This window comes from Caretta caretta, chromosome 4 (genome assembly GCF_965140235.1).
Source record: "Caretta caretta isolate rCarCar2 chromosome 4, rCarCar1.hap1, whole genome shotgun sequence".
NCBI lineage: Eukaryota > Metazoa > Chordata > Testudines > Cheloniidae > Caretta > Caretta caretta.
The window spans coordinates 116,866,075-116,890,000 of record NC_134209.1 but is presented as its reverse complement, the minus strand read 5'-3'; the positions used below and the strand labels follow the sequence as shown (position 1 = coordinate 116,890,000).

The 23,926-nt window shown below is 41.5% G+C and overlaps 1 protein-coding gene across 4 annotated transcripts in view; it reads left to right on the top strand.

The window, feature by feature from the left end:
- STIM2 (stromal interaction molecule 2) overlaps nucleotides 1-23,702 on the top strand; it is a 145,455-nt gene extending 121,753 nt beyond the window's left edge. For all 4 annotated transcript variants that reach the window (XM_048848667.2, XM_048848670.2, XM_048848669.2 and 1 more), the window contains exons 4-12: nucleotides 4,443-4,554; nucleotides 5,306-5,421; nucleotides 8,886-9,063; nucleotides 9,861-10,038; nucleotides 10,772-10,939; nucleotides 11,182-11,282; nucleotides 11,573-11,811; nucleotides 15,531-15,750; nucleotides 21,398-23,702. In XM_048848667.2, coding sequence (XP_048704624.2) covers nucleotides 4,443-4,554; nucleotides 5,306-5,421; nucleotides 8,886-9,063; nucleotides 9,861-10,038; nucleotides 10,772-10,939; nucleotides 11,182-11,282; nucleotides 11,573-11,811; nucleotides 15,531-15,750; nucleotides 21,398-21,878 — 1,793 coding nt within the window. In that variant the 3' untranslated portion in view covers nucleotides 21,879-23,702. The remainder of the gene's footprint in view (nucleotides 1-4,442; nucleotides 4,555-5,305; nucleotides 5,422-8,885; nucleotides 9,064-9,860; nucleotides 10,039-10,771; nucleotides 10,940-11,181; nucleotides 11,283-11,572; nucleotides 11,812-15,530; nucleotides 15,751-21,397) is intronic.
- The last annotated feature ends 224 nt before the right edge of the window (nucleotides 23,703-23,926 follow it).

Sequence of the window (23,926 nt, the reverse complement as noted above, 5' to 3'; positions counted from 1 at the left end):
TCTTCATCTGCAAATTTGATCAGTAAGTCAGTTAGACACAATGAACATTAAACCACACAATGCCATGTTACAAAGGCACTTTTCAGGGTCAAGCACTTTTATACCCTGAAGTATTTTAGCAGCCAGTGCAGAGTACGGAGCGCTGCTATTAATGGTCAGAGCAATCTGCCCACTTATAATTTGATAAAGTCTTAAACTGGTTGAGTTTGGCTCGCAGTCTCGAAGTATTTCAGAAAGTGCTTGCTTTTTTAAACTTGTTTAAAGCTTTTAAAGATTTTTTTTTTTTTTTGAAATCTTCAAGATCGCAAGGCCAGCAAGGGCAAGAAAATAACCACACCCGTGATATAGCAGAGGTGATGTAAGTATCAGGATAGATCTGCACTCGGAAATTTCTTTCCTGTTTTCTGGCAAAGATGCAGCTGCTCCGGTACTACCAATAGTGTAAGCACTGCTTAGATGACACAGTGGTAAAAAGTGTCTGCTCTTGGTTTACACAAGTGGCTATGCTATTGGTGGTACTTGTGCTATTGCTAGGAAATGGGTCACAGATTTACTAATCGAGTAGAACCCTCACTGTAAGTGTACCTGCTGTACAGTGAGAGTTCCCTGCTTGATTTCCTACAAAAGGAACATCATCCCATGTTGGGCGTTAATATCATTAGTTATCTTGTCAGTAACTGTTATGTATATCTCATTTGTTACATAGTAATGATTTTTGGCCGTTCATTAAGGCTGAAAAGGAGAGCAGATTTGAGAGCGTGAGAGACCCATTGTATGAAATTACTGTTGAGCCTTTTAGGTATGTTACAATTTGGTTGGTCCAGGCTATGAATGGAAAAGGCATACTGGAATATGTATAAATGATAGAACTCCAGAAGTTCAAAGATGTTTTGGAATGTGTACTTGGGGCCCTTCAAATTTGATCTGTATTTATCTGGATCCAGTTATCTTACATCTAATCAAAATTTTCTTGACCTGTATCTTCTGATAAGGGCTCGACTGGAGTATTGTGTCCGGTTCTGGGCACCACACTTCATGAAAGATGTGGACAAAGTGGAGAAAGTCCAGAGGAGAGCAACACAAATGATTAAAGGTCTAGAAAACATGACCTATGAGGGAAGACTGAAAAAGTTGGGTTTGTTTAGTCTGGTGAAAAGATGGAAGGGGACATAATAAGCACGGCCATCCCTAGGAGGGGTGTGGGACCCAGGGTGCAAGTGACAAATCAGTCACTTCCGAGACCGACCCATCACTTCCAGGACCGACCACACCAGCCAATCACACTGGCTTGCAGGGTCCCCCGAAGCACGGGACTTAGAGCAGTCGCTCTGATTCGTGGTACCCAAGGGACAGCTCTGATGATACTTTTTGCAAGTACATAAAAGGTTGTTACAAGGAAGAGGGTGAAAAATTGTTTTAATCTCTGCGGTTAGGGCAAGAAGCAATGGGCTTAAATTGCAGCAATAGAGGGTTAGCTTGGAAATTAAAAAAAACTTCCTAATTATCAGGGTAGTTAAGCACTGGAACAAATTGCCTCAGGAGGACATGGAATGTCTGTCACTGGAGGCTTTTAAGAACAGGTTGGACAAACACCTGTCAGGAATGGTCTAGTTATTACTTAGTCCTGCGTTGTGTGCAGGGGACTTGAAGAGATGACCTACTGAGGTCCCTTCCAGTCCTACACCTCTGTTAGTCACAAATCGTTGCATTCTTCAAAAATACATTAAAATGCTATTTCTTTGGATCAGAGTTCAGGCCGTTTAGATGAGATTTGTAGATAACACAATATTTTTAAAATGTCTTCATGTTCCATCAAGCATTCCCATAGGAAACAGCTCCTAGATCTCTTAAAGTTCATTGTCCTTATCGAGTGGTGATTTATCTAGAAGGTAGTCTTACTTTTAATCATAAGGTCAAAGAACTTTTTTTCTGCAGCTCTTCCTGTGTTTGAGTCTGGTGCATAGAATAGAGTTTACTAGAGATGTTATATTTCCATAAATTGAGATTCTTGCAGTTATCCATTATGAAGTATATTGTCATGGATTTTAACAAGCTCTGCATTCTAATTCCTTGCAATAAGGAGACTTGTCATTTCATTATAAAGGGTCTCAGAGTATGTAAGTAAGTTTTGCCTTATCACAATTTATAGTTTTAGGAGGAAAAGGACAAAACTGGTGAAGATTAATTATTACAGGATGCTGTATGCTGGCAGATCAGTGCCTAGAAGATTAAATCGTTTGTCATCTGGAGTCATGGGAAGAAGCAATCATTACAAAAATGACATTGTACCCAGTTTAGGGTGGGGGGGACTATTAGTGCTTGAATACTATTTATTTTTAAAGCTAATTAGTGACATTGGAAACAGTGTAGAGTAGAACTGAAACAGTTTAAAAACACCCAGGAAACTATCTGGTAACACTTAAACTGGATTTTAATGTAAATAATAAATCTGTAGGAATCCCAGTCGAAACTTCAGTTTATATGTTAATCCTACCGTGCTAAACAGTCTGAAACGGATACTGATGAACTATAAAACATTCTGTTGTGTTTGCACACAACTGTGTCTGCAGTTTAAAAGTGGAAAGCATTTGCAGTCATTCCTGCAATTTTTTGTAAAGGGCCTTTGTCAAAATTCACTATTGAGAATGCACCGTTAGTGTCAGATTTTTTCAAAGGGGTCTTAATCCAGCCTTCACTTACCTGGAAACAGTTGCATGGAGAAATACATACAGGTAATGGTCTAGCACTTCTATGCCCAGGTGGTAGTGCTTGAAAAGCCTGCAGGTCTTTGTGCATGCAAAGTTATGTATGTACAAAGGGAGGCCACTACTTGGTGATTTGCTCCATAGCACAGAGGGTCTTGATAAACTTTGCAAGCACAGTGGAGGAGATAAGCATTTATAGTGTACTTGTGGCACCTTAGAGACTAACCAGTTGATTTGAGCATAAGCTTTCATGAGCTATAGATCAAAAGAATTTCATCGGATGCTGTAGCTCACGAAAGCTTATGCTCAAATCAATTGGTTAGTCTCTTAGGTGCCACAAGTACTCCTTTTCTTTTTGCGAATACAGACTAACACGGCTGCTACTCTGAAACCATTTATAGTGTGAAACCATTGCCTCACAAGTTACAAAACTGGCTAGCAGTGTTATACAGTGCCTGAAGCTGTGCCCTGGGCTGAGGCAGCAGTTTTATCTAAACTAGAAGCTCCAGGCAGTGTTTCCTTTCTGTGCTGAGACCTCTGCAATTACCAGAGGGTCATGTACACTGCTGGCTGGCAGTTTCAATAGGAATAGCAGCCACTGCGAATAAATATAAGGGGAAAATTGTTTTTTAAAGTTTCTGTTGTCTACATTCACTGCGGTAACCTCCTTAGTAAGAAAAATAATTTGATATAACACAAGATGTCACAGGAACATTTGAAACGTGTGTTTTTTGGGGATATTTTTTGTTGTTGTATTTTTTAATTGTACCCCATTTGGTCAGCACTCAGACAATGTAAATTCACCTGCAAACAACGCACACAAATAAACCTGTTCAGTGTTTGTGAATATTACCATTGGGGAGACATATGGATTGTTAAATATGCGTAATCAGAGATTTCACTCAATTTAATAACATCATAATAAACGTTTACTCAATTTAATACCTGGCGTCACAGGTAGTGTAAAGATGCTCATTCTGTAACATAGTATCACCCTGTTCAATAGAGAAGTCTGATAAGTATATTACTGTATAGTGTTTCTCAAAACAAAAGCTCATTGTTATGATTATTGTATTGTTTCTGATACTTACGTGGATAGGATTTGTAAACCTGTTAATTTCTAAATAAAGAAATAGTTAAAACCCACCCACCCATCATACATCATTTCTGCCCCTCATATTTTCTCTTTATACTCCAACCGCCCCCAACCCTGACCCACACACAATTTCTGTGTTTGAGTGGCATGAATTTGTATGAAGATGCCAGCAAAAAAGGTGTCTCCCTGGACTACGGGCTAAGATCTTGACGCATTACTTTACGTGTTACTTCATCTGCTGGCATATGTTCCGTTCTGTAAGGGTATGAAGGACAGTAGAATTGGGGCTGAGAGAGCACTTAAAATAGGTCACAAGAGGCTGCTCTGATTTTTAAAAAGGAAATTGTAAATTTATGCTACCGAATTTTTGATAGATGTTTCTGTTGGTTAAACGCTTGTTTACGTACAGCTTGTTTAAGCTTTGTCTCTAAAGAGCATATAATGAAAAAGGCAAACTGCCAGAAATAACTTTTGCTAGTAAATGTGAATACTTATTTATCTGTGGTTCCATCCAGATGAACTTGCTTATGCTGGCTGTGTAACCTGCAAATCTCCATCTTTGTTTTATTTTTAGCTGTGGTACTGATTATTCTTTTATTCCTGAAAATTAGATGTCTGATAGTCCATCTTTTGTCTTGCAGTTCACAACTGGACTCAAGAGGAGACTCTTCAGTGGCTGGTAGAATTTGTTGAACTGCCCCAGTATGAGAAGAATTTTAAAGACAGTAATGTCAAAGGAACAACACTTCCCAGGTGAATCTTTTCTTCTGGATTAGTTTTAAAAAACCTGTTTATATTTTTCTGTTGGGCAGCGTTCTCTCTAGCTTGTCTGTGCAGGGTAATTATCTAAATTTAATACTGACAGGCTGTGCTCAGGTGTAAGAGAACTGATGTAAGCCTGCAATTCTGAAAGGCCAGAGAACCAGAATTTCAATTTTCTTCTGCCAGAATATTCCTGAAAGTCATTTGTCTCTACCTCAGTTTCATTACTTTCTTCCTTTTAAAAATAATTTGCTACCAAAGTGTTTCCATAGCAATCACTTAGCTTTGTGGTAGCTAATTTCTGTTGAAAAGCTACAGATGTATTCAGTTTAGTGGAAACACATTGCCAGTGTGGACCTGCAAAGACTTTGCAGACTTTGCCCTTGAATATTAACTGTTGGATTTTTACAAGTATTAAGTATGTTAGTGGATTTGATGCCATCAGGCTGCACATAAGCCATCACATTTAACTTCTACCAAATGGATTTAATGAGTGGTGGTTGCAGAGTGGAAAAAAAATAGGAAAACCATTACTACATAGTGTAATGCTTTTGATAACATAAGTCATAAAATATTAGAGATATGAATTATGTCTCTTGCTATCTCTGTGTTAACTATGTAAATGTTATCCATATAAATTGCAAATAGATTAACGCACTACAGTAATTCCTCTACAGTATAGTTCTGTGTATAGCTTACATGAAAATTTGTGTGAGAATAACATTTGATTTATTATGAACAGGATAGCAGTAAATGAACCTGCTTTTATGATCGCTCATCTGAAAATCATTGAACGGAGCCACAGACAGAAACTTCAGCTGAAGGCATTGGATGTTGTTTTATTTGGACCTCTCGCGCGTTAGTATTATCATGTTTTTCTAACTTGCAGCTGTAAGAATTAAAACTCCAATTTTTTGCTTTTTAGATTGAGATTATATACTGTAGGTGGGACACCTCACTCCACTTCGTCAGTACATTGGTTCATTATTTGGCTCACAGTTTTGGGACCCAGAAAAATGTAGAATTAAGACATCAGAATAGGCTATCCAACTGCCCTTCTTTGTCTGGTAGCATAGAGAACTAATTTTAGTGTGTCACCCAATGGTCTAGTAAATTCTTGAAATATTTTTTGTGCTGACCTAATGATAGTGCTCTGAATCTTCTTTGATTTTGTTTGTTGGGTTTTGTTTAATGTGCTAGTTAAGCCCGACCCAAACTTTTTTCCTGATTGGGAGGCTGGGTAATATTTTGCTTAATTTAACCAGTATGGTTAAAGTCAAGTTAAAACTGTTACCCAGAATTTACCCTTGGAAAAAACTTAATTTAAGTTGGACTTAGCTAATACGCATTAGCTAAGTTTGACTAAAAATCAACCACTTTTCCTAGACAAGATCAAACTCTTAGATGTTCCAAAAGTGTAGGCTCTATTAAATTGTCAGATAGGATAATGGATACAGTACAAAGCCACAAGTCTGGGAAGTTTTTTTAAAAAGTTAATTTGAGTTAATAGAAACATTACATTTTTGTTAAAATGTAGCTTATAACCTTTGCTTCACAAAACTTCTGGTGGATCTTAGAAAAATTGTTAAGAAAGGAGTTCGTACAACAGATTTCTGGTAAAGTGTCTCATTTAAAAAGAAGCGTTATTGACTTCTTATCCATTTTCAAATACCTTTTGTATAGGAAAAAGAATTGTAGAAAAATCAGTTTCATTTTGGCCTTCATGATAGTATCCAAGATTATTTTCTTTACAGGGCATTTCATAGGCCTCAGTTTGAGAAAATTACTTGGAACCAGAAGCATGACTCTGTCTTGGGCTTCTGTAATCACTTATTTTAGTGTTGTCTATTGATTCAAGGATCGCAGCAAGCTATTGATGCTGAGATTGCTCACTTTCTGAAATACTTGATGATATATGCACATTGCTCCACATGTCAGAACTGCAGTGACTCCTGCAGTCGTATTATTAAAAGTGAAATTAGATGGAACATTAAATTCCAGTGCAACAAAATTTATTGCAAAACTCCTTTACTTGTACAGAAATATCTCCTCACTAGTGTTGTTTTGCTTTGTGAATCTTGTTTTGGTTCCATCTGGTTAACAAATGATCTTTTTAAACGTACCACATTATTTCTTGCTGTGAAACGTGTACAAGCTTCAGTGAATTGCCTAGTGAGGCCTATCATTTCATCTATGCTGTTTGAGGATGATACTGCTATTCTGTAGGATAGGGTTCTCTAGGGAAGCTCATCTGCCAGGTGCTATCTAGAACCAGTTTGTGTTTGCAAATGTTTTTTTTTCCCGCAGACCACTTGAAAATTGCTGAGGGTCTCGGCGGACCACTTAATGATCTTTCCAAATGTTTGTGCCGTTAGCTAACTGTTGTAAAGCCCTATATAAAAAAAAAAAAAAAAAAAACCTTAATAATAAACTTTTTTTTGTTCTACAAATAAAAGCACACAACTCATATTTTAATATCAATAGTCTTACCTTTCTAATGCAATGGATGTGCCCTCTCTCCCCCACTGCAGCAGCCCCTGAGCTGGGGCTGGGAAGGAGGGGGGTCTCACCCTGCCACAGTAGCCACAGAGCTGAGGCTGGAAAGGAGGGCCATCTCTCCCTGGCAGCTGCAGCCCTGGAGCTGGTGAAAGTCGCCTATTTCTCTGGCTGCTGCAACCCTGCATGTACCAAATTCCCCCCAACCCCCTCTTCTCACCCCACTGGCCCCTAGTCCCCCCTAGGACACCACCTCACCTTACATGTGCTTCTTCTCCAGGCACTTAATTAGTGGAGCCACGCCTGCACGTGGTAGGTAGGTGGCCCTTCATTCTCTTTATGTGCGGCCACCCAGGCGTGCACCTTAGAGGGAACTATCCACAGACCACCTGAATGGAGCTTGCGGACTACAGTTTGAGAACCTCTGTGTTAGAGAAGATCATTCATATTGATTCATGTGCGAATCTTGGGTACCTGTTGAGACATTGTGAAGTTTCCAGGTGTGCAATTATATCTGTCCTTCCTTCACAGTACCACAACTATGCAAATTAGAAGTGCCATCCAAAATTATTTAAAATGTATTGTAAAATCTAATCTAAAATATTTTACACACACATACATCTGACTTGACAAGCCCAGGACCCAGCCAGATAAGGAAAATTCTTAGTGTTCACAAGCAGCAAAACTCAGTTTGGGGAAGTGAAATTTAATTGCTTGCCATCAAATTGGCAAGCTGCTGACCTTCACTTAAAAATCTTGGGTGCATTAACTAAGACGGGAGGCTGCATGTGAAAACTAGATGCTTGTCTTTCCTCCTATGCATGACTGAAAGAACAGATGATTGGGTGTCCCATGCTGCTGTTTTACTAACTTATGCTGGTGTAGCAGGAGCACCCAGTTCTGCACTCAGGAGAATGTGGGTGCCCAATTAAATGTACACTCTCAAGTGTGGTGTGGGATGTCAGAACTTTTGTTCCTATTTACAGGGTAACTGAGGCAGGAAGTTAATTGTCATCTTTGGCCTTAAAGTAGGTACATACTGTTCCCAGGAATGCTTTTAAACATTTCCCTATTGAAATATTTGCGAGGAGTATACAGTGAAAGGTATAATCTGTTTTATACTGTTGAATCCTTGTTTCCCAAATGTTGCTTCCGAGTCTGTAAACCGTTCCATGAAGTATTTTAAAATTCAGATTAGATAGCTTCCTTATTCCTGAGGATCCAGCATACAGCATCAGTTCATTTATTAAATGCTTTTTTGGATACTTTAAATACTATTTTTTAATATAAAAGAAAATGACAACCATATCTCTTTAGTTGAGTAACCAAACTTTAGATTCTTATTGTCTTTGTAAAATTCACTTTTGTTAGTCTGAGCCCCATCATTCACCCATTCCCTTGAGGGACTCCCGTGGAAATCAAGGACAGGGTTTTTTGCATGTAGAGGAGGGACTGTAGGATCAGACCCAACACTCACTAGCCACATAATTTGATAATGGATTAAGTTATACTGTAGCCCATGAAATAGAAATGCTTAATGAAAAGTCAATGTGTAATTGTCATGTAGAAGATTAGTTATCTTTTCAGTATACAGTATGCATTTAAGTTAATCTCCTGTAGATAGAATATAGTATTAGTAATAGAGCTGTTGGTTTTGTGTTAGAATGCCCCCAAAATAATTTCATTGGGGACGTGGGAGAGATCTTGCTGGTTGAATGGTCTGGAATCTCTCTCTGAGCTCCATTTTTATGTGCCGAAAAGAAGTGATTTCAATAGCTCACCTTTTAAATCTGCAGAGTACCTGATTGTTATAACTATTTGTACAGGCCCATCTCACAACTGGATGAAGGATTTTGTACTAGCAATTTCTATAGTGATTGGTGTTGGAGGCTGCTGGTTTGCACATACTCAGAACAAGACCTCAAGAGAGCACATCACAAAAATGATGAAAGATCTAGAAAGCCTCCAGACAGCAGAGCAAAGCCTTCTTGATGTGCAGGAGAGGTATGTGAACTGAAAAGGTTTAAATGTTAAGTGATTTGTGTAAGCTTTATATTTTGAGGGAATGATGTTTAGCAATTAAAGCAAGAAAATAAAAGATAACAATTTGACTAGAACAGACATTGAGTTTTGTGCACCTTCCTCAATTCATTGCACACATTTAACTGCAGTTTTAATGAACATATCGGTGCGTGACATGTTGAAATATCTCCTTGACATTTTAAACTGTATTGTGAGAGCTGAGCAATGGAAAAGAAAGAGAAATGCAGACAGAAGTGGGTCAGATGAAGATAAAAGGGACAGTGGTGAGTTAGTCTGTTACCTATTGATGTAGGAAACAAGCCTTATTACTGGAGATTATGGCTGAATTTGGGATAAACTGTTTCTCACTCTGTTTTGTTGTGGAAGAAAACTTGTTGTAGCATCTTCCTTACAGCTTTTTGAGCACATGAGATCCAGACAAGGCTTCACTGTAAATTGCTTATTGTTTTTCTAGTAGTATGGGAGAAAGAGTGCCTTCTCCACAGTTAAGGCAGTAACTCTTATTATAAGCCTGGTATTTTTGTCTACTTTCATACCCTTAAAGTATATATGAAGGAGATTATCATTAAAACTGGTAAATTAGATCTGGGGTGTTTGACTAAGGCTGATTTATGATTGAATTTGGATGTCAATGCTGCAAATTCATTCTGAAGTGTTGCATACAATCTGTATAGTCTTCATTCTTTACCAGAACACTGCATCTTTAACCACTGTTCTTTGAGTAGCTTCTCACTTTTTTGCTTAATTATGTTCTGAAGGCTTGAGAAGGCACAGGAAGAAAATAGAAATGTTGCTGTAGAAAAACAAAACCTGGAGCGCAAAATGATGGATGAAATTAATGATGCAAAACGAGAAGCTTATCGACTAAGGGAGTTGAGGGAGGGAGCCGAATGTGAACTGAGTAGACTCAAGTATGCAGAGGAGGAACTAGTACAGGTATTTATGAACTATGGAATATTTTGTTTTCTTAACTTAATTTCCTGGTTTTATTGGGGTTTAGTTTACTGGAGAGATGTCCCTCCACCCCCCCCCCCCCCCCAAGTGGCATTACTGTGATGCTAGGTTTATTGTCCTGGAAGCATCCTATAAGCCTCTGAATATTTCATTTGTTTACAGCCATAGAAAAAGCATATACATAGACCACTGTTAAGACTTGTGAAGCGTATGGACCCCTGTAGATACACTATATAATGAAATGCTGCTGAAACATACTTAAAAGAACAATTCTTCATATTTTACGCCCCTGAAGGAGAGAAATAATCCCACCTTGGTTTCCTTCTTGCTACCAGAACAGAAACAGCAGGTGGCTTTACCAGACGGTTGCTTATATTTTCTTTAGTGTAAATCTGATGTATAATATTAGAAATTAGTTGTGGCATATCAGTAAGTGTTAGTTTCAGCTTGGTTACCAAATAGGACCAAAGGAATAGGAACAGAAAGTTTAAGGCTGGTACAGTATATGTAAATCCCCAGCATGACTTTTCAGAAACCTCTCTCAACTTACTGTTGAGACCAAAAAACCACATGCCAGAGCTACATGGTCTCAGAATGTGGTTGCATGAAAAATTAGTTTTAGAGGTAATTAAAGCCGTATTTGTGGCGGACTCGTTTTTACGTTCAGTCTTAGGAAAATTATCTCAGTGACTTTTGCATCTCTTTTGACTGCTAGGTTCGCATGGCTTTAAAGAAAGCTGAGAAGGAGTTTGAACTGAGAAGTAACTGGTCTGTTCCTGATGCATTGCAGAAATGGCTCCAGTTAACACATGAGGTTGAAGTTCAATACTACAATATTAAAAGACAAAATGCAGAAATGCAACTAGCAATTGCTAAAGATGAGGTAATTATTTACCTTTGAGTTGCTTCAGTATGTTAATGTGCTAAAGACCCACAGACCTGTCCATTTTGTTGGATATAGAGTATCCTGATAGGATGGAATGTTGATTACTTATATTTTCTGCAGTCAGAATATAAAAGTCCTGTTTCATTCAGAAACTTACTGCCTCTATATCCTCTCAGATTATTTTTTGTCATCTGCATTATTTATACAGCCTTTGGCTTCATGTTTATCCTGCATTTTAGGCAGAAAAAATTAAAAAGAAGAGAAGCACTGTATTTGGGACATTACATGTTGCACACAGCTCCTCCCTAGATGAGGTGGACCACAAAATCCTTGAAGCAAAGTAAGAGCATTAATTAGATGTATATTGTTCCTTGCTTTCTTTTATTCCAGAAACAATGAAGTTCACTAAGAAAATGATATGAAGGAATTCAGCATTTTAATTTTATTGTACTTTAAGTAAAAATCTACTGTCAGAAGATGTTGTGAGTTTTTGCACATGCCTAAGAATAGGTGATGGCTTTCTGAAATGCTGCAGTGATTATACTGTTACTGTTCTATACTATGTCCAGCATTGAAGTTTTAGTCCAATGACATAGTAACTAAACTTCAATATTATTTTTATTTTTCCAGGAAAGCACTCTCTGAATTGACGACATGTTTGCGAGAGCGTCTCTATCGATGGCAGCAGATTGAGAAGATCTGTGGCTTTCAGATAGCACACAACTCAGGATTACCAAGCCTGACGTCCTCTCTCTACTCTGATCACAGTTGGGTGGTGATGCCCCGAGTCTCCATTCCACCTTACCCAATTGCAGGGGGAGTTGATGATTTAGATGAAGACACCCCTCCAATAGTTGCACAGTTTCATGGTATGTAGTATATACTCCAAAGGGAGATATTGAGGAAGGGAAGCAGGAGTCGGGGAGAGACTTTGAGTGGAGAGAAGAGTTACCAGTAAAGGGAAAATTGAGCAGGAGGGCAACCTAAAGCACAGAAATTCAGGGGAAAAGAAACCTCAGAAGGAGGAGTGGAGGAAATAGAGACAGGAGCAGAACAAAACATAAGATAATAGTGATGGACATCTTCAAAGAAAACAAGCCCCCTGCATGAGTCATCTATTAATTAGATAGAAATACAGTAAATGGGTTGGGAGTTGAAATAAAGGTAACATGAAGCAGTAAAAACTGTTTCCTCCTACTCTTCATTCTGAAAAAAAGAATAACCTCAGTCTGGTCACCATAAATAGGTAACAGTTTTTTTCCTGTAAGATCCATAATCCTAAATTTATCCTGTAACTTTGCTCTTGGCCCATTGCTCTACCATTATGGAAGGGCAGGAGTTTCTGTCAAATCAGATCAGGTAGGAAAAGAGATAATACTTTCTGTGGAAGGATATGTGCTAAATAGCTTTCCAAGCATCCTTTAATGACTGGAACAAAAAAGCAGTGTTGTCTGAGGAAACTTTCAAACAGAGTGTTTGTGCTGGGAGCCAATTGATTGTATACACTGATTGTATACATTGATTGAACCCCCCTAATGTCTGACTTAAGTCATTACATCAGTAAGAGAGACCATCTTATTGTAGCTGGGATTAACTAGACAGTGAGGATGAATTGAGATGAGTTTACACTTGACTGTTTCAGCGCGCACACAAAAAATCAAACTGAAGAATGGATATAATTGTGGCAATTACCTCTGCAATATCTTGTTGATTCTAATTTCCTTTGAAAATACCAGCACTGTATTTTTAAAAGGCTACTAAGGGAGTTAGATGCACAGCAGTTGGAGGATAGAAATGAAAAGTAGGCTCTGTCTGGTGCTCACATTGTTCATGGTGCTGCAGACAGGTCAGTTGTGAACAAGGGCACTTTTGCCTCTGGACCCAAACTTGCTTCCCTGGTCTGGCTTGCATGCTCTCATCATCTCCCACCAAGGAGCAGAGATATCTGATATGTTTAGGTCAGGTGCTGCTAGTTACATCATAAGTTGTGATTTCCCCAGTGAACTTCACCACTGACAGTAGGATGGTAACTAAACTGAATGTGAGATTCCAGCAAGTAGAGGTCAATGCAACATGTGCCTTGTCCTTGCCTGACTTGTTGGCTTATATATTTATATTTAGACCTCTGCCTAGTTAATACGCAGGAAGGGAGAATATAGTTTATCCAAGGTTAACACAGCATCCCAGGAAGAAAAGTGCAGATGGGGTCAGTCCAGTCCAGACTTGTCTGCAAAATTTTTGGATTTTCTGACCTTTTTAGTTGAATAAGCAAACTCGACACCTAGCTGGGCATGGCCTTTCTTGTCCAAGACAGACAATGCAAACTACAGTAGTCTTGGTATGGAGAACTTGGTGGAAACTTGTCCACAACAGTGTGTCTTGAAGTAGTTCCATGGGCCCACTTCCACATGAGAGCATTGCTAATCTGCATGCTTTCCAAACTGAAACCAGACTGGAAGATTTCCAGAAACTGCAATGTCTGCAGCCTCCTGTGAGGCTTTTCTTTTCTTTCGCTCTCACCATCTGTTGGCCGGGAGGAATTGTCTGGACTGGTGTAGCAGATCTTGAAAAATTAATGGTTACCAAATAGGAAAAAAGGTCCCATTACAAATGAAGTTGGACAAACACTGTGTTTTGCTTGCTTTCATTTTGTCTGGCACTCCTGTTGAGAGAGTGAACTAATGCAATTCTAGAAAAATAAATCACATTTAATAACTATAGCATTCATGATTGTAATTAGTGGTGTTTACTTCCATCCTTCTTTTTGGTTAGGTACAGTCATCTTTAAAAACCTGAGGCTCGTTCAGAAAGCTTCTAACTTTTGCAAGATTTGAATGACCACGAAAGTAGAATGGATGAGAATAATTATGTACTTCATACTAATTCAGCACCATCATTTCTAATCTATAAACATATAGGGCCAGATTCTCAAAGGAGATTTGGCCTCTTTGGACTGCCCAGGAGGCATAGAGGTCAGAATCTGGATGCAAATGATCAGAGGAATGCTCTGTTGGCATGGGTCTTGCGCTAGCTGTCATCTCCTGGTCCAGAGGATGTGACAAAGCAGAGCTTTGTTACACCTATCATCCATTAAGAACCATGCCTGGTCTACACTACAGAGCGTCTGTACTAAAACGTAGCTTCCACCAATATAAGTCGCCCACTACGTCAACTTAGCTACCTCCATTAGCAACGTAGCGCTTAAGTTGATGTAGTTAGGGTGATGCAGTGTTCATGTAGACCACAGGTGGGCAAGCTACGGTCTGCAGGCCACATCCGGCCCGCAGGACCGTCCTGCCCTGCCCTGCCCTGCCCCTGAGCTCCTGGCCCAGGAGGCTCGCCCCTGCACCCTCCCCTGCTGTTCCCCCTCCCCTGCAGCCTCAGTTTATTGCACCGCCAGCGCAATGCTCTGGGCGGCGGGGCTGTGAGCTCCTGGGGCAGTGCAGCTGCAGAGCCCGGCCTGACCCAGTGCTCTGCTCTGCGCGGCGCGGCTTCCTGTCCTGGTGCAGCCACGCCGCCAGCCACCGGTGCTCCAGGTAGCGCAGTAAGGGGGCAGGGAGCAGGGGGTGGGGGGGAGATTGGGTAGAGGGCAGGGGAGTTTGGGGGGTGGTCAGGGGCCGGGGGTGTGGATAGGGATCGGGGCAGTCAGAGGACGGGGAACAGGGAAGTTGAATGGGAGCCGGGGTCCTGGGGGGGCAGTCAGGAAGGAGAGGAGGGTTTGGATGGGGCGGCGGGGGGCAGTCGGGGCGGGGGTTTCGGGGCCAGTGGACAGGGAGCGGCGGGGTGGATGGGGCAGAGGTCCTGCGGGTGGGGGGGTGGCAGTCAGGAAGGAGGGACGGTGTGTCTGGGGGCGGTTAGGGAGAAGGGGTGGTTGGATGGGGCAGAGGTCCTCGGGGGGGCAGTCAGGAAGGAGGCGGGGTTGGACGGGGCGGGCGGTCAGAGAACAGAGAGCAGGGTTGGTGGATGGGGCAGGGGTTCCCGGGGGCCATCAGGGAACAGGGTGGGTTGGATGGGGCAGGAGTCCCGGGGCGGGGCTGTCAGGGGGTGAGAAGCAGGGCGAGATCAGACAGGGGGCGGGGGCCAGGCCATGCCTGGCTGTTTAGAGAGGCTCAGCCTCCCCTAACCGGCCTTCCATATAATTTCAGAAACCCGATGCGGCCCTCAGGCCAAAAAGTTTGCCCGCCCCTGGTGTAGACAATGCATTGCTTACATCCTCCGTTGGTTGTCAACCTCATAGCCGGTGCTCTGTGGCCCCAGAGCTCACAGTGCCCCACACAAGTAAGTCAGTGGCAGCACTCCTGGAAAGGATGGGCACCACTGACGGAAGAAGGGCAGCGTGGATGTGAAACACCGCTTTCATTACTGCGGTGGCTGTATGTTGACTTAATTTTCTTAGTGTAGACATGTCCTAAGAGTCATCTGAGAGCAGCCTCATCACAACTCTTAAGAATCACTGGGCTTGGTGCAGACTGGCTCCCAGAATCATTAACCTGGTGTACCTGCCCTCAGGGAGAGAATCTGCTTATAGGGTTTTCAGAGTAGATTATGTTAATTTTAAATTAACACAGTTTGTTTTTTCTTCCCCCAGGGTCCACTGTAAAGCCTCCCAGCTCATTAGCAAGAAGTAGTAGTTTGTGTCGCTCAAGGCGCAATGTTGTGTCATCATCTCCACAGTCTTCGCATACTCAACATACACCGCATACCTTGCATTCCCCTGACCCTGACATCCTGTCAGTGTCAAGCTGCCCTGCTCTTTATCGAACTGAGGAGGAGGAAGAGGCAATTTACTTCACTGCTGAGAAACAATGGTATGACAAATACCAAAACATTATTAGAACTCTGGTTAGGTTGCTCTAAATAATTATGAAGTATTAGAGGTTGAACTATGTCAAACGATGAAGTAGCCACTTGAATAATATAAATTAAATTATTGGGCCCACATGGAACAACAATTGGGCTGTTCGTGCTACTGAGTGAAGTTCTGGAACAGCCTTCTAAGGAGAGCAGTGGGGGGTAAAAAACCTAACTAGTTTCAAGACTGAGCTTGGTAAGTTTATGAGGGGGATGGTATGATGAGACTGCCTACAATGGTGTGCAGCCGATCTGCGACTGCTAGTAGCAAATATCCCCAGTGGCCAGTGATGGGATGCTAGATGAGGAGGACTCTGAGTTACTGCAGAGAATTCTCTCTCAGGTGCCTGGCTGCTGGTCTTGCCCATAGCTCAAGGTCTAACTGATGGCCATATTTGGGGTAGGGAAGGAATTTTCCCCCAGGTCAGATTGGCAGAGACCCTGGCAGTTTTCACCATCCTCTGTAGCATGTGGCATGTGTCACGTGCAGGTTTAAACTACTGTAAATGGTGGAGTCTCTGTAACTTGAAGGCAGAATCATAGAATATTAGGGTTGGAAGAGACCTGAGGAGGTCATCTAATCCAACCCCAACTAAATCATCCCAGCCAGGGCTTTGTCAAGCCAGGCTTTAAAAACCTCTAAGGATGGAGATTCCACCACCTCCCGAGGTAACCCATTCCAGTGCTTCACCACCCTCCTAGTGAAATAGTTTTTCCTAATGTCCAATCTAGACCTCCCCCATTGCAACTTGAGACCATTGCTGCTTGTTCTGTCATCTGCCACCACTGAGAACAGTCTAGCTCCATCCTTTTTGGAACCCCCCTTCAGGTAGTTGAAGGCTGTTATCAAATCCCCCCTCATCCTTCTCTTCTGCAGACTGTCTTTAAATCATGGTTCAGTAACTCCGCCAGCGGTTAGGGGTCTCTTACGGGTGGGTGTGGTTCTCTGGCCTGCAATGTGCAGAAGGTCAGACAAAATGATCAAGATGGTTTCTTCTGGCCTTAAAGTCTGAGTCTAATTAGCCAGTGCACAAGGTTTAATTCAATTCTGCCACTATCCTGGGTATATACAACTAATCCAGTTTCTTTGCTATAATTATGCTTATAGCTTTAACCTGGACCAAAAGCAGACTTCAGTGCTCACTACTGTTGCTACACTTTCTCCAAGGGGAAAGTTAAGTTCCTTTTGTTACGTAACCTATGAACTCGTTAGATTGTATATTGAAAGGTGAGGATGTCTGCCCTGGGGAAAACATTCAAACATGTTAGGCTTGAATCTGCTTCTTCTGTGACTTTTGTAACTTTATTTACTCTGTTACTGGTTAACAGAGGTTTTCATAGAATCAATGAATATCAGGGTTGGAAGGGTCCTCAACGGGTAGTGATCAGTGACTCCATGTCTAATTGGCAGCCAGTATCAAGCGGAGTGCCCCAAGGGTCAGTCCTGGGGCCGGTTTTGTTCAATATCTTCATTAATGATCTGGAGGATAGTGTGGACTGCACCCTCAGCAAGTTTGCAGATGAAACTAAACTGGGAGGAGTGGAAGATACGCTGGAGGGTAGGGATAGGATACAGAGGGACCTAGACAAATTAGAGGGTTGGGCCAAAAGAAATCTGATGAAGTTCAGGAAGGACAAGGAGGTCATCTAGTCCAACCCCCTGCTCAAAGCAGGACCAATCCCCAACTAAATCATCCCAGACAGGGCATTGTCAAACCTATCCTTAAAAACCTCTGAGGAAAGAGATTCCACCGCCTCCCTAGGGAATGCATTCCACTGCTTCACCACCCTCTTAGTGAAAAAGTTTTTCCTAATATCCAAACTAAACCTCCCCCATTGTAACTTGAGACCATTACTCCTTGTTCTGTCATCTGCTACCACTGAGAACAGTCTAGAGCCATCCTCTTTGGAACCCCCTTTCAGGTAGTTGAAAGCAGCTATCAAATTCCCCCTCATTCTTCTCTTCTGCAGACTAAACAATCCCAGTTCCCTCAGCCTCTCCTCATAAATCATGTGTTGCACTCCCCTAATCTTTTTTGTTGCCCTCCACTGGACGCTTTCCAATTTTTCCAATCTTTCTTGTAGTACGGGGCCCAAAACTGGAAACAGTACTCCAGTTGAGGCCTCACCAATGTCAAATAGAGGGGAACGATCTCGTCCCTTGATTTGCTGGCAATGCCCCTTCTTATACAGCCCAAAATGCCATTGGCCTTTTTGGCAACAAGGGCACACTGTTGACTCATATCCAGCTTCTCATCTACTGTAACCCCTAGGTCCTTTTCTGCAGGACTGCTGCCTAGCCATTCGATCCCTAGTCTGTAGCAGTGCATGGGATTCTTCCATCCTAAGTGCAGGACTCTGCACTTGTCCTTCCTGAACTTCATCAGATTTCTTTTGGCCCAACCCTCTAATTTGTCTAGGTCCCTCTGTATCCTATCCCTACCCTCCAGCGTATCTTCCACTCTTCCCAGTTTAGTTTCATCTGCAAACTTGCTGAGGGTGCAGTCCACATTATCCTCCAGATCATTAATGAAGATATTGAACAAAACCGGCCCCAGGACTGACCCTTGGGGCACTCCGCTTGATACTGGCTGCCAATTAGACATGGAGTCACTGATCACTACCCGTTGAGCCCGATGATCTAGTCAGCTTTCTATCCACTTTATAGTCCATTCATCCAGCCCATTACTACTTTAACTTGCTGGTAAGAACACTGTGGGAGACCGTATCAAAAGCTTTGCTAAAGTCAAGGAATAATATGTCCACTGCTTTCCCCTCATCCACAGAGCCAGTTATCTCGTCATAGAAGGCAATTAGATTAGTCAGGCATGACTTGCCCTTGGTGAATCCATGCTGACTGTTCCTGATCACTTTCCTCTCCTCTTAAGTGCTTCAGAATTGATTTCTTGAGGACCTGCTCTATGATTTTTCCAGGGACTGAGGTGAGGCTGACTAGCCTGTAGTTCCCCGGATCCTTCTCCTTCCATTTTTAAAAGATGGGCACTATATTAGCCTTTTTCCAGTTGTTTGGAACCTCTCCCGATCGCTATGAGTTTTCAAAGATAATGGCTCTGCAATCACATCCGCCAACTCCTTTAGCACCCTCGGAAGCAGCGCATCTGGCCCCATGGACTTGTGCTTGTCCAGCTTTTCTAAATAGTCCCGAACCACTTCTTTCTCCACAGAGGGCTGGTCACCTCCTCCCCCTACTGTGCTGCCCAGTGTAATAGTCTGGGAGCTGACCTTGTTCGTGAAGACAGAGACAAAAAAAGCATTGATTACATTAGCTTTTTCCACATCCTCTGTCAGTCGATTGCCTCCCTCACTCAGTAAGGGGCCCACACTTTCCTTGACTTTCTTCTTGTTGCTAACATACCTGAAGAAACCCTTCTTGTTACTCTTAACATCTCTTGCTAGCTGCAACTCCAAGTGTGATTTGGTCTTCCTGATTTCACTCCGGCATGCCTGAACAATATTTTTATACTGCTCCCTGGTCATTTGTCCAATCTTCCACTTCTTGTAAGCTTCTTTTTTGTGTTTAAGATCAGCAAGGATTTCACTGTTAAGCCAAGCTGATCGCCTGCCATATTTACTATTCTTTCTACACATTGGGATGGTTTGTTCCTGTAACCTCAATAAGGATCCTTTAAAATACGGGCAGCTCTCCTGGACTCCTTTCCCCTCATGTTATTCTCCCAGGGGATCCTGCCCATCAGTTCCCTGAGGGAGTCAAAGTCTGCTTTTCTGAAGTCCAAGGTCCATATTCTGCTGCTCTCCTTTCTTCCTTGTGTCAGGATCCTGAACTCGACCATCTCATGGTTACTGCCTCCCAGGTTCCCATCCACTTTTGCTTCCCCTACTGATTCTTCCCAGTTTGTGAACAGCAGGTCAAGAAGAGCTCTGCCCCTAGTTGGTTCCTCCAGCATTTTCACCAGGAAATTGTCCCCTACACTTCTCCAAAAACTTCTTGGATTGTCAGTGCACCGCTGTATTGCTCTCTCAGCAGATATCAGGGTGATTGAAGTCTCCCATGAGAACCAGGGCCTGCGATCTAGTAACTTCCGTGAGTTGCTGGAAGAAAGCCTCGTCCCCCTGGTCCGGTGGTCTATAGCAGACTCCCACCACGACATCACCCTTGTTGCTCACACTTCTAATCTTAATCCAGAGACTCTCAGGTTTTTCTGCAGTTTCATACCTGAGCTCTGAGCAGTCATACTGCTCTCTTACATACAATGCAACGACCCCACCTTTTCTGCCCTGCCTGTCCTTTCTGAACAGTTTATATCCATCCATGACAGTACTCCAGTCTTGTGAGTTATCCCACCAAGTCTCTGTTGTTCCAATCACATCATAATTCCTTGACTGTGCCAGGACTTCCAGTTCTCCCTGCTTGTTTCCCAGGCTTCTTGCATTTGTGTATAGGCACTTGAGATAACTTGCTGTTTGTTCTGCTTTCTTAGTATGAGGCAGGAGCCCTCCCCTCTCACGCTCTCCTACTCGTGCTTCCTCCCGGTATCCCACTTCCCCACTTACCTCAGGGCTTTGGTCTCCTTCCCCCAGTGAACCTAGTTTAAAGCCCTCCTCACTAGGTTTGCCAGGCTGCTTGCGAAGATGCTCTTCCCTCTCTTCCTTAGGTGGAGCCCGTCTCTGCCTAGACTCCTTCTTCTTGGAATGCCATCCCATGGTCAAAGAATCCAAAGCCTTCTCTCCATCACCACTTGCATAGCCATTCGTTGATTTCCACGATTCGACAGTCTCTACTCGGGCCTTTTCCTTCCACAGATTGTTCCTTCACAGCCAATCTTCTCTGCCTGTTTGTTTCTGTCATGAAATCATTCAAAATTTGTGACTTCACAATCACTCCTAGCACAGCATCTTGTCATCTTGTAAATACACAGTTATTCTTTCACTTATAGTATCGATCAGAAGGGTTAGGGTTATCAAAAGCACTGGCTTCGTTATCAACAAAAACACTGGCCAACTAAATTTCATATTGTATAAATGTTTTTTTCAAGCTTATGCCAGTATGCAAACACCCTTTTAATTTAGTTGCTTCAGGCTGCTTTGTTCTGTAGGTCTTAGGGAACTTCTCAGTATGGTTCTTCCAGAACCATCTTTTTTTTTTTTTTTTAATAGAATATTCTAATGCTTTATTTGGACAAGTGTTGTTGCTCTTCTACAGTGCGGTGCAACTGACTGAACAGAGTTTGATGTTTATTTTGGGTGAGATTAAAATCATTCAGCTTTTTTTACCTATTGGCAATCAAATAAGTAATATTTTATTATGGTCTCTGGTAGTCTTCATCTGGGTTTTTCCCAATTGGTAGCAGTGTGACACATACCTAAAATTACTATCACATCTGTATTAGATTACAAGGTTACATACATAAAACTGCCATTTGTGGATCTGAGATATGAACTGATCTGTTTTTTTTTACTGTAAATTAAGCTGTTCAGCATTTACCTGCCACTTCTAGTGAAATGAGTGTAGTGGGTGGTTGTAGTCTAATGGCTTAGATTTTAAACTGGTTTCTTTCTCCTCTTAATTGCATTAAGGCAATTTCTGTCTAACAGTTTCTTTCCTCTCTCTTTGCTTTTACTTAGGGAAGTACAGGATGCTGGTTCAGAGTGTGACTCCTTAAACTCATCCTTTGGAAGGAAACAGTCTCCTCCTTCAAGTCTTGAGATGTACCAACCTCTGTCTCCACAAAAGGAATCCCGGGAGGAACTGTCGCTAGAGGAATCCTCCACAGGAGACTCCTCGTCACTAACTGCAGATATTTCCAGGGGTTCTCCTGACTGCCCAGGCCTAACAGAAACTAAGAGCATGATATTTAGTCCTGCGAACAAAGTGTACAATGGCATCCTGGAGAAGTCCTGCAGCATGAACCAGCTTTCTAGTGGGATCCCAGTCCCCAAGCCTCACCACACCTCCTCTTCCTCAGCCAGCAGTGAAAGTAAACCCATTCATGAAGTCTCCACTGTCCCTAGGATCAGTAGCATCCCACAGGACCTATGCCAGAATGGCGAGAAAAACAAAAAGCCATCAAAAATTAAAAGCCTCTTTAAGAAAAAATCTAAGTGAAGCACAGAGAAGTAACCCATAACAGTGGCAATGTTAGACTTTCTAAACTTCAGGAACATAGTTCCATTTGGGTCTTCCAGACTGGACGTCATAGTGGAATGCCCTATAGGTCAACTGTCTACTATTTAAATGACCCTAAAGTTAAAGATCATGCCAGCTGTTAATGAGAAATCAAAAGTTCAGACAGTTTAGTTATTTCTGCCTATTTATTTCTGCTTTGTTTTTAGTTATCTATAACTTTTTAAAAATGCCACTTTGGACTGACAAGCTTTAATGGACTTGTAAGCCTGCATGGGCTTGCCAAAATTTCTTGTTTACCAGATCATCTTCTTATCTTTCCACAGAGTTGTGACATTTACCTACTGGACTTAAGTCACTTAAAAGAAGTAAAACTAATTAAATTGCACTACTGTTTTCCAGACTGGAAAAGTATCTCTGCAAATGAAACTAGGATTTATAAATGACTGAGGAGATGGGTCTTTACACTTTTAGATCTTTTGGGGTTTTTAAGTAGAACCTAGGATTTCTAATTGACTTGATTTCTGGAAATGGAAACCCCACACTTTTATTATGGGATGCTTCATTAGATGCATTTATTATTAGAACGGTTCAAGTCCTGCTGTAAAGATCATGTTTTTCCCAGGGCTTTCACTGTGATTTTACTGCATTGCAGGTTGTATGATAAAATATATAGATAATTTAACAAGAGAAGAGGCTCTTGATTCCTTATGCAAGCGATGGAGTGAAACTTGATTGAAGGACTTAAAAGATTCACATGCTTACAATGGGGAGGGGGAGAATCCGGGCACTTGTTTACAGACTTTGACAGACAAAAGATGTTTGGTTTATGAAAATTTGTACTATGGTAAAGATAATAAATTGGAGACATTCTTGTGCTTGTAATTGTTCTGATTTTAGCTGATGATCTCTTTCAGTTATATTCCTGAGGACCTGTTTGTTCAACATGCTACAGGCTACATTGCTTATGCTTATAAGTGTATAAATTATTTTTGTTGTTAGCTTTTAACAATGTCTTTATCTCCCTTTGTAGGATTTCATACTGTTTATTTTTGTATAGTTTTGAGGAGTTAGCTGTTCAGACATGTCTGGTTGAAGTAAATGGTCTATTAATTTTATAATGTACATATACTATTATGAACTAGTGTAATTTAAAGATTTTAAAGTGAGAATCAAGACATGCTTCAGATTTGGCAGCTTTTACATTAAACGAGCTTTTATCATAAGGCATTAAATTACCATTGGGTAACAAAGAAGCTTTCTTAGTAAAACAGTGGCTAGTTGTTCAAAACCATCACAATTTTTTACATTTAGATGAACAAAATGTACTGAGTAACAGTGCCTTTTTTATTCAGTTTGTCTGAAAATGTTTAATGCTGAGCAACAGCTTTCTTTGAGGTGAATTCCAAAGAAATATTTTTGCTCTAGTGAACACAAGCAGTTTATCCTGTGATGACTAGATCTCTTCAGTTCTGCTATGGGGTTGTGTTAGTGGCCTCAGTAGCTGCCGCTGTGACTGGACTTCTGTGATTAAGAGTTCAAACCTTGCCAGTACACACACACACACACTGTACTGTAGCAAACAATGAATTCATTGACTGCCTAAACAGATTGCTGGTAAGGAGACGTTAACAAAACCTTTAACCATTTGTTTAAACTTGAAGCAATACATAGCTTTCCTATTTTTGCACGAAGATCCCACTATATGGGGTTTCTCTTTGTTTATATGCATTTGCAAGGCAGTGGTGGTGTTTTCAGCAGAAACCTTTACTATGCCCTATGAAAAAATAAAGAATATCGAAATTACCAGCTGAAGTTAATATGTCCGAAAAAGCAGCGTCTCTTCTGTGTTGGAGCTTTTAAGCATAGTTATTTCAGTTACTGGTTGTTTATCATTTTGATAAGTTTAGGCAACTTGCCATCTCAAACCTATCCAGAATATAATTGACTACCCCTTCCTCTAACCTGGCTACTCTGGAGGCTTTACCCCGTATCCTTCTAAAGAAGACGTTGAACAATGCCATCCTGTT